This window comes from Fulmarus glacialis, unplaced genomic scaffold (assembly GCF_000690835.1).
Source record: "Fulmarus glacialis isolate BGI_N327 unplaced genomic scaffold, ASM69083v1 scaffold11813, whole genome shotgun sequence".
NCBI classification, from domain to species: domain Eukaryota; kingdom Metazoa; phylum Chordata; class Aves; order Procellariiformes; family Procellariidae; genus Fulmarus; species Fulmarus glacialis.
This window is the reverse complement of record NW_009203660.1, coordinates 32,929-43,917: the sequence shown is the minus strand read 5'-3', so window position 1 is coordinate 43,917 and position 10,989 is coordinate 32,929. Positions and strand designations below refer to the sequence as shown.

The 10,989-nt window shown below is 46.5% G+C and overlaps 1 protein-coding gene across 1 annotated transcript in view; it reads right to left on the bottom strand.

Annotated features, from left to right (window-relative positions):
- Positions 1-538: 538 nt before the first annotated feature.
- The window catches only part of LOC104074564 (dysferlin-like), a 37,449-nt gene continuing 26,998 nt past the window's right edge, over positions 539-10,989 (bottom strand). Inside the window, exons 11-15 of the mRNA XM_009574722.1 lie at positions 9,670-9,769; positions 7,846-8,024; positions 7,026-7,135; positions 6,539-6,686; positions 539-577 (exon numbers count right to left, since the gene is read on the bottom strand). Of these exons, the coding sequence (XP_009573017.1) occupies positions 539-577; positions 6,539-6,686; positions 7,026-7,135; positions 7,846-8,024; positions 9,670-9,769 (576 nt within the window). The remainder of the gene's footprint in view (positions 578-6,538; positions 6,687-7,025; positions 7,136-7,845; positions 8,025-9,669; positions 9,770-10,989) is intronic.

Genomic DNA, 10,989 nt, shown 5'->3' with positions numbered 1-10,989 from the left:
CCACATAATACACATTGCACAGCAAAGGAAAACTGAGGCTTGTTCAGAGTGCAAAGAAAAGCATGCTCAGAACCTGAGAGATTTTGGCTTGCATGTGCTGCTTACGCCAGCAGCCCGCGACTCCTCCGCTAAGGTCTGCAACATGTCTGTGCGCTCACAGGCTGCACATGGAAAGGTCCTTTTCTCCCCCACCCTCTTCAGTTTTGCACTGGTATTCAAACTTTACAAATCAGAGCAGCTTAACAAGAAAAAAAAAAAAAAACCCACAAAAAAGAAAAGAAGACAGACAAGGAAGTAAAATAAGAAATATTTCAGAGTAGGTGTTATTTACGTGCTGCTTCCGAGGTGAGTGCTGTAGGTGGGATTCTGCATACTGCATCAGGGTAAGTTGTATCTTCATTTTGGCAGCAGCCTAGGGCCTGAGAGAGGCTGTTCCTTCTCCGTCTCCATCTGCTGATGTGATCCAGTGCAGAGCCACAACTTCTTTCCAAAACCCCCAGGCAGGCACCGGACCTTTCAGGTGTTTTCCAGCACAGCTTCAGTTGAAAGGTTTCACCAGTTTCATAGCAGCATAGTTCTAGAGGGACGGAAAAACGAGGGAAAGAAAAGCTCATTTGAAGCAGGTACAGCAGGGCGACGTGTGGAGGTTAACGCATTTTTTGGGGCACGGCGCAGAACTGCAGACGGGGCTGCATTCAGGGCAGGCACGACGGCCAAGCTCCCAGCCCCAGCCTGCAGAGAGAAGCAAGCAAGAAGTGCATTCCCGCTAGCAAGGATGGTAGAAAGCCCAAGACACGTGGGAAAACCGGTCTTGCCTTCTTCCAGTACTGGTCACAAGTACCAAGCAGCGAGCACAGGAGTCACTCCTGGACTTCGATTGCTGCTTCCATCAGTTTTTAAGATAAATTTCCCCCTCTTCATACCCTTGTAAGAATTTTGGCACCTCCCCACCAGCACCATCCCAGTGCCCACATGCCTTCTTGCAGGCGAGGAGACACGTCCAGCTCCTTGCTGAGTTGCTCCAGCCTCTCCCTCTCCTCTGGATCCCGGTGCCCCTTCCCCTCCGCTCTCTTTTCGTGCTGCTCCCCCACAAACCCCGAGGCTGTATTCGCTACCCAAGCCCTGACCTCGCATCCTTATGGCTCCTTCTCCCCACGATCCCCCCAAAACTGGTGATCCCACCCGCTCTACCCGTTGGGTTGGACCCCTTGGAAACGGGCCCTGGCCCCGGTCCCCGAGCATCCGCCAAGCTGTGCCATGACGTTTTCTGGAGAGCGCTGCTTTCCACGGGCCAAAACCTGCAGCCAGGATCATGCCAGCAATCAGCCGGTCTGAACAGCAAGAGGATGGCTCTTGAGCCCTGCCCCATCCTGATTTAGTTTCTTAGTACAAACCTAGCCTGCAGGTCCACGGACTATCTCCAAAGAATCTGCCAAAGGCAAACCTATTGCTGAATTTTTTTTCTCTGCCTTGTCTGCATCCCTTAACGCCTCAGCCATCTGTTTCAGCATCAGCATTTGGTGTGGGTTTTGTTCCTAAGAGCAGACACCCCGGGCAAGACCTTCCTGTCCCTGTTTTCTGGGATCTCTACTGTTATTGCACGGTGACGTATGGGGCTGCCATGGAAAATGAGGTGTCACAATATTTTAGCCTATTATACGTGCAGTTCCTTCCTGGAAAGAAGATGACAGCGCTGTGAAAAAGAATAAGCTGTGTGAACGCTGCTTATCAAGACCACGATGAAAATACAGACGAAGATGCATGCTTAGGTCCTTTGGAAAGAGCTATATTTAAAGTAGCTCTGATTCAAACCCCCACGACCACATACCAGCCTGTTTGGAAGTCCCTCCCAAGCATATTGAATTTAATTGGTACAGGATGTTCTATCACTCTGTCACTTTAAAAAAACAACTTTGGAAACAAAGCATAATGCTAGTTACCGGCAAGATCTTTGGAGGAACGGGGCAAAAAGAAAAAAAAAAAAAAAAACACAACAGAAGTAAAGTCTGACCAAAGGCATCTTGATAAATTACAACGTGTAGCAAATTATAAGGCAGTTTGCCAACTGAGGATTTCTAATAATGTCATAAATCAAGCAAGCAAAGTTAGGGCAGTTTACCAGGAGTCATTAGAAAAGCCTCCAGTGACATATAACCTTCGAATTAATTATCCATCCATTTGTCTTTCAGAGTCTATCCTCCAAAATACTCCTATTTTTTATGATTTGACTGGTTGCATTCTGGAGGGTAGCAAGTTTTCTGTCCAGCTATGAATTTGTATTAACGAAGTGTTGAAAGCCAAGCAGGATTATCAATCAGCGCAGAAAGTGAGTTGTAATTAGAATTAATGGCAATGGAAGCAACGCTGGGCTTGCAGAACACAAACAGAGCTTTAAAAGGTAGTAAACATTTTCATGGTGCTGCAAAGCAGAGCTGACTCCAGCTGGAAGTAGCGTTACATTTTTCTATGGTGGTAGCCACTAAAATCTTTACAATAATCACTGCTTCGGGGAGATAACTTCAACGTTACGGATGCAGAAGCCCAGGCTGGACTTTTATAACCTTTTCTTCTGAGCTTGTGTCTAGCCCAAGACTTCCACTCAACCGTTCCCACAGCAGAAGGCAGAGCTCTTCTCAGCTATGGCAATGTCGGATGAAAAGTCTATCAAAGTCACTGGACCTTTCCAAAAAGCCCCACAGCATGCCATAAATGAGCACTGCTGGACAGGAGCATGGGGTGGAACTAGAGCATATCTTGTAGAAAGACATTCAATCTCGATACGTGGACGCCTCGAGCAACGATGAATTTACCACAACCTTTGGCAAATTGTTGCAATGGTTAATTACCCTTCGTCTCAAAAATTAGCATCCTATTTCCACTGGAATAGTTCCTCTAACTTCAACATCCAGCTACTGGATCTCATTATACTTTCGTCTGTTGTTTAAGGAGTCTTCTGATGTCAAGTTAAATCTAAGGACTGTCTGAGGAAATCATATAGGAAATATCCAGGGAATGCTGTTCCCAGAGTCCTTGTACAGACCATAATGACAACCACTCTGCAAAGAAAGCCAAGGCAAACCAGTGAGTAATCTGACACTAAGACTGGGTGGAAGAGCCCAAGTAAAAAAATGAAGAACCTCAGAATATCAGATTTTCAACATTTTTTCCCATTTTTGTAAAACTAGACAACTTTTTTTATGGAAATTTGCAATACCATGCAGTTTTCCACCCAAAATCAGAAAGCTTTTCAGTTGGAAATGGCCTCTCACCCACTAAAACGAGTTGCTCTGTAAACAGTTCCGCTAATGACGACTGATTCCTTATGGACTTGTGCCTAAATTTCCCATACTGCCATACTCCCAGCTCCCCACGGATCCTGATGAACCTCCTCTTCATCCCAAAGCACTTCCAGACCCTTCCCCACTTCTACAGATCTCCCCCTGCTCCTTCCAGGGACCCCAGATCCCACCCAGGGCAGTCACAGCACATCCCCTGGCTGGAAAACAACTGCTGGTTGCACAAAGCTCTCCTGGGAAAGAGACTTTGAAGAGGACCCGAGAGGAGGAATGGGAAGATCTTTATTCCAGCCCATGATCCATCACACATACTCCGTGTCCTGAGGACAGCGGAAGCACAAAGGCACCACATCTTCAAAGGTTTCTGATTCCACAAAGTAGCTCTAAAGGCTATTTTGCAGAATATTCTGCAACATAGTCTTTAGAAAATACTTCCCTGGGGAGTAAAGTATCTCTTGACGGGTATTCTGAACAAGACCAAGACATCAGCTTCTTCATTCACTGAAAAGCCTGAGCTTTTGGGAACCAATGTTTTTGGGCACTACGGTTGGGAACCACAGACAGCCCTTCGCTGTTTTGGGTGGCAGCACACAGCTTTCGAATGGGACATTTGCTCTTACTCTCCAGCTACTCTGACCACAAAGCTGGGACTGTGGTTGGAAGCTTTCAGCACTATATGGGCAATAAGAATAAATCCAAAAAATCCCATTTTTAGACTGAGAGCCAATGGAAATGCTCTTGGTTCATTTTCAGGTGAGATTCCTGTCTGTCTGGGATGGAGGGTGACTTCTGCAGGGTTAGCTTAGCTCATGGGACCATTAGTATCCCAGGGCATATTGCGGATAAATATTTCTCAGGTAAAAGATATCCTCCTTCGGTGTCTCAGGCAGAGTCCAAACAAGACAAGATTTGGAGCCAGGGCTCAGACTTCTCTGGCAGCATCTGGTGCATGGTACACAACACTCCCAGGTGGAGAGGCTCTATGCAGCAGGCAGGGCATTCAGGCTGCAGGCAGGGCATTCAGGCTGCAGGCAGGGGCATTCAGACTGCAGGCAGGGGCATTCAGGCTGCAGGCAGGGGCATTCAGGCTGGCAGGCGGGGCATTCAGGCTGCAGGCAGGGGCATTCAGGCTGCAGGCAAGTCCCAAGGCTCCTGCTGAGCCAAGGACCGGCTGCTGAAAAGCAATGACTGGAAGGACCCTGGAGGTCCCAGTGGAGGTCCCAACAAGCAGAAAGCTGTGAATGATCTCTTCGTGCAAGACCATAGCAAAAAGGACAACAAAAGTAGGAAAATAGTAACTTCACCTCTGCATGCACCACTCACCATCCCTGTTCCTTATCCTTTGCCTGCTCAGACTGATGGTCCATGTGCCCTAATGGGATTCCTTTGAGGTTTCCCTCCCATCACCCATGAGCTATCCCTTTTCCCAGGATGAGAGGGGCAGAACGCACACAAAAACCCTCTACCTGCATCATAGGACCTCAAAACTGCCCATGTAGTGGCAAGATGATGTATACAGCACTAAATGAAGCAAGGCCCTTATTTTAAACAGGACCTGATGGTGCTCCTGGCACGCAAATCAGAACAGAAGTGAGGAGGGATTGTTTTTCCATGCATTTAATCAAGGATGTAATGGTGAGCCCTGCCAAAGGTCAGGATGCCAAGGGCATCCTTCATAGCGAACCATCACCAGCACGATTGCCAAATTTAGTGCCTGATGAAACGAGAAAGGAACTAAATCTCCAAGTAGATACAGAACCAGTGACCTCAAAAATCTAGGGGAAGCTGGCCAAATACATAAAAACAGAAGAATTCCATGAAACATGGCCTTATTTTTTCGAAATATGACTAAAAATTGACCCGACCAAAATGAAATTAAATACAACAACATTTAGCTAGGAAACAGGGAAAAATCCCAAGTAATAATGAGTGTAAATCAATATTTATAGTTTGCGAATTTTTTCTCCTCTCAGTGTTGTTTTTATATGATACCACTGGAACGAATGCAAAGCCACTTGCATCTTCAGGGAAACACTGAGTTCTTCTTGGTCGAAAAGACTTGGTTTCTGCTACTTGACATCAAGGGGAGTCTCCAAGAATGGCTCCGAGTACAGGGCAGGGAGGAGGCAATGCAGCACAAATCTGCACTTGCACAATTATTTCCTCCTTCATACTACTTAGCACCTCCGGAATTGTTTCTCCAGCAGGAGAAGTATCCCAGCCCTTCCCATGGATACGCAGACAGAGGGATGGGGAGAGCCATGATCTAATCCCATCCTCTTTTTTTCTCGATGGGAACAACCGAGCATGCACGACTTCAAATCATCTGAAAGTGATTACAATGACGAGGAGAAATTCCACACCTCGCTTTTCGGTTGCACATTGCAAGCACACAAAGCCATCTGCAAAAGGCAGCCACGTTCTCTCACATGAAGTTATAAATTACCCCAATGAGTTCTTTTCTTTAAAAAAAAAAAAATCATATACAAGAAGCAGAATTTGTTAAGTGCTGGGAAGAGAGAGGCGGGTCATTTTTCTTATCAGTCTGGGAGGAGGGGAAATGGCATCCAAGAGCCAGCATGAATTATTCCAGTGCTGTAGAAACAGAGGAGGATACAAAAACCCATCCCAAGCCAAACTGGAAGGCCAGGGCTCCATTATTTATTTAATTTTTTTTGCCAGTGGAACTGACAGTAAGGCAAAAAAAAGCCACTTTCTTGATGAATGAGGTGAAAACTCTCCCCCTCATTTCAGACATTACATTGGTATAAAGCGCTCCAAGCCTTGACGACAAGAGACGGGGCTGCCCGAACGCCTGCATCTTTAAACAGTTACAGACCGATGTGGTTTTTGCCACTGCTCAGTCCTGTAAAATGGCTGCACTGCTAATGAGGCTGCATGTTTGTCGGGGATTTTCCCACCAGCCCTTCAACACCTCCAATATCAGCTGCTCAAACCTCTTTGAAACCAACCAATTAACCTCAGCATCATTAAACACGAATTGAAACATGGGCACAAAGAGGTGGCACCTTGCGGTGAGTCTGCAGCAGAGACCAGAAACACAGACTCTCTTTTTGACCCGTCATGGTCCACCAGGTTGTTCCTCAGGGACCAGCATGGGACTTTGCAGCCACGTGCTCTGGGACCATCTCTGCCAACACAGAGGCTGGTCAGCCACAGAGACCTGGGGGAAGACCTAAGACCTTAGTCAGCTCCCTTGCCCTCTCCTGCACCCATCGTACCGGGAAGGCGTAGATGAAGATCCCCAGGAAGAGCAGCAAAACGAAGAGCACGATGGCCAGGATAACCACCCACTTGTACCGCCGCCACAGGATGTACTTCAGGGTCTTGTACGGGGAGGTGAACCACAGGAAGGAGGTCTCGGGGCGCCTGGAGCCAAAGAAAGTTGAGGTCACTCCTGAGTTTCACAGTAGTTTCACCCTCCTGGATCCCCAACCCTGCTGTAACAAGCTGGCTGCTCACCCTGCAAACCCACATCCTTCTGGGTGGACCATGTCACATGCCCTCCTCGGTGGTCCAGACCAGCCTCCCAGCCACCCTGGATAGTCTCAGCTCGTACAATCTGAGCTTCAATCGGTCAGAAACGGAGCCTACACAGGAGCAAGCCCATTGCAGAGGGCAGACCTCAAACTGGGAACCCAGATTTTCAGTTTGCTCCTTGAGAACTCTGTGCCCCAGTGGTTACTTTTCCATTCAAGATGCTCTTACTTGGGGTCCTCCAGCTTGGGGTTCATATTTGGCTCGTCCCGACCCATGCCAGCTGGCCGCTCTTCATGCTCTTGTTCTGCCACAATTTCCAAAGTCATTTCCAATTTGCCCTGTGTGGGTTAAACAAAAACAAACTTATAAACAAAACCAAACAAACAAACAAACAAAAAAAGAGAGGTGAGAAATGAATGTGTGATGCAAAATACTGATCGGGGAAAGAAAAACTGCTTTGAGCATAACCCAACCCCTACCAACAAGGACCACAAGGAACCCAGTAGGAGTGGATTTCATACAGATCCTTCACCTGCCCACTACAACGTTCTCAGCAGATACTCCAGGACATCTCAAATGTCACTGACACCCAAGTTTAGGCAACCAACCCAGGGGTCTTTTGTTGAATAACTTAATTCATTGCCTGGACTCCTTTACCTGTATTGAACAGTCGCCAAAGACTTTAACAGGAGCCCAGACACTTAGGTTTAAATATATCAGTCTGACAGCTGAAACCTTTCTCTGGTACTTGTCACAACACAATATCATTAAGCATAGATATGATACAGAGTCAAATTAGGTGGCATGTTCTAAAAACCACAGCAAAAATCCCGCAGAACAAATTATTTCTTCTGAGGCATTTGCATGGTGCTGGACAAATCCTGGAAAACATCCAGCTGAGAAAAGCTGGTCCAGTTTGAAAAATTTGCAGCCCAAGATTATATTTCTTGCCCTGACCATGGCATCCCACATGTGCTTGGCCCAGCCACGTCCCTCCTCAATGCTTTGAGCAAGTCCCCCAAGAGAAGATGTGAAGAGGCCACCTTACCGCCAGAATCTTCTTTTGATCCTGCTCAGCAACACAAGGCCACCATCCCTTGACAGTTTTCTGCTCAAAGAGTGACACGAAGCGACTTGAAGACAAGGTCTCATCCACTAGCTCTAAGGAGCACTTCTCAGCGGTCTTGGCAGGTTTGGGCATCCTGTTGAGATCCATCTGAATGGAGCCTGCAAGGAGGAATGTTACTGGGAAGACATCTCGGTGTAACAGGTCCTTAAAACGTGGACTGTTTCTCTGAAAAAATATTCACTGTGGCACCCTCCTGACCTCAGGGAGCTTGGTCAGACACCCACACAGCAAGGGAGAGAGCGGGCTCAAGTGTAGCCCTATTTCCAAGCATACCACTAGTTTTAGCCAGTGGCTCTTCCTAGGAATTGAGCTCTTGGCATCACCGTTGTGCTTAGGAAGACCTGAGCCATGAAGTCCTAGAAGAGGCTGCAAAATGTCCGCTGACTTACACAGCTGTAACATTGGATCATTTGCACTGAAGTCAGCCAGGCAGGCTGAGATTTTTATTGAAGACTGAGAGATTTAGGTGAAACTCAAATTGTACACACCCACAGCCCAGTCAATATAAGAGCACTGGGCAGGAGGCCTGCAGATCTCCAAATAGGTTATTTTATTGCCCCACCCGGGTCAGTAATTGCAGCAGACTAAATATGAAGGATTATCCCACAAAACTGATAGCTTCCTTTGCAGAGTGATCCAGTAATTAGCACATTTATCTAGCCTTTAGGAAATCTGAGCTCAGTTCTCCAAGCGTTAGCTGAAAGTGCCTGTATTTAATTTACATTGCTACACTAATTTACCTTATGGTTGGGAACGGCCAAGAACATACCCAGGGTCTGATCCTGTGCCTCAGCTGAGGGACAACAGCTTTTTACACTGCTGTGGATGAGTCACATTCGGTTTCGTGCTTGTATTTGTAGCTTTTCTGTGCCACAGATTCTTGCAACCAGTGACAATAACAGCAGAAACCAGGTTTGTTGTGAAACACTTTTGAGGTCCATTGATGAAAAACGCTTTACAAAAGCCAAAGACCACTTTTATTTGACGGAATTTGCAAAAAAATAATGTTGGCAGTCAAGAGTTCATGATGTGCGGAGCCAGAACTGGAAAACACACCTCGGAGAGGTTACTTCGGCACTCAGCTTACGTAATTAATCAAAGACAGGATTTAACAGGATCCTGATCATCCTCAGTGAAGCTTTTGATGTTTGAAATTTTTTTAGTGGCAAAAACAAAGATAGAACAAGATCCAACAAATGCTGGAGTCTCCAGCTTCTACACCGATAATCTGCTGCATGGCTCTGATATCTTTCCTATTAGAGGTTTTTGCTTGATTTTTTTCTTGACCTAAACCTAGATTTTTGAGGATGATTAAGGAGGCTAGCACTGAAAAAGGCATTGAGCTGTGTTGCTGCCTAAACATCCCAGGCAGGGCAAGGCCGGTCAGTGATCGTGCCTGGTGACCTCAGCTCAAACACACGGTTAGCCCTGATGAGCACATTTCAGCACAGACTCAGCTGAGTCACGGAGAACTGGGACCTTCCTGGAAGGTGGTGGCTCTGCTGGATTTGATGATGCTCTCAACAGTATGTCAGCCCAGGAATAGGCTGCTGCAAGCTGAGACTGGAAATCTGCCTAATACAAACCACTTATCATCAGTCCTGAACTTACGCTGACACTGAATCCTGTTCAGTGGCTTAAACTGGTCTTATTACACTTTCTTCATATCCTGAAAGAATTCAGTAACTTTTTCCTTCCTGTCTGCATCAGCAGAAATGGAGCCAAAAAACTCTCCTGACTTACCCAAATAGTCATCAAAAGAGAACTTGTCATTGTCCCAGATCTGGAAGATAAGCTGCGGTGGAATCTTGTTTTCTGTCTTGTCCAAGCTCCAGAAGTGCTCCTACAATCACACCAGACAAAAAAAATAAACCACAAGGTAAAATAAAAGGCTCGTTAGAAGAAGTGGGCAGAGCCTGGCCACTCTCATCTCACAGCAGTGGAAATCCTGTAACATAATGCTCTTGGCTTGTCCTGCTCCAGTTCTGTGGGGCCAAAGCCACAGGAGGACACTACTGGCTCTGGCCAGTTCTTGGACAAGGATGCTCAGTGGAAAACTCAAGAAGCTTCTGGAAGTTGGGTTGGTATCAATTTGTACCTTAATTTAGTGACAATATTTTAGCAAACAGGCACCATGAGCTTGCGGATAGGATCTTTTGGAGTCACAGCATCATATTTGCATGATTTAGCCTGAGGGTGACTCTCCAAGGTGAAGAGAGCAACCAGTGTTGAGTGCTAGTGCTGCCAAACTTCACCTTCCTCTCAATTAATGGAAAAATATAGGAATAACACTTAAATTAGCATTTATGGTAGGCAATTAAAATACATCCCCTCCCCTTCTGCCCATCTCTCACCCCAGCTCTGCCAGCAGCCAGAGCCCTGCAAAAGTCTGGATCTACCACTGCTCTGGTCTGCTGTCCAGTGTGTTATAAGTAGTTTGTGTGCAGTTGGCCAACTCGCAACCTGCAAACTCCTGTACCACCTGTAGGTAGCCTGTGGCTCCCACGTTTACTTACTAAACATGAATATGTAAAGAAAGAGACTGGTACTTTCATAGCAGCTCACTGTGTGGTGGGTTCCTCAGTTCTCAAATGACTTCGTTCATCTTTTCTGCACGTCTCCCAGGTTTTCATTCTCAGGACAGGTGAATGCTAGAGTTGGACATGGTATCGCAGTAACTCTGCTGCTAATATTACACTGGGCTGCTTGCCAAGCCACAAAGTGTGATTGCCGTATCTATTACTACATCCAAGTTCAAGAAAGGAGAGATTCAGAGCACCAGCAAGCCACAATGACCAATGCCTGGCCCCCTGTACAACTAATTGAGCGGTGGCACTGTGACACTTTATTTCAGTCCTTATAACGTGAGATCTGTCACTGTCTATATGCCCTCCTCATTTCATAGAAATCGTAGAATCATAGAATCCTTAAGGTTGGAAAAGACCTCTAAGATCATCAAGTCCAACCGTCAACCCAACACCACCATGCCCACTAAACCATGTCCCTCAGCGCCTCATCTACACGTCTTTTAAATACTTCCAGGGATGGGGACTCCACCACTTC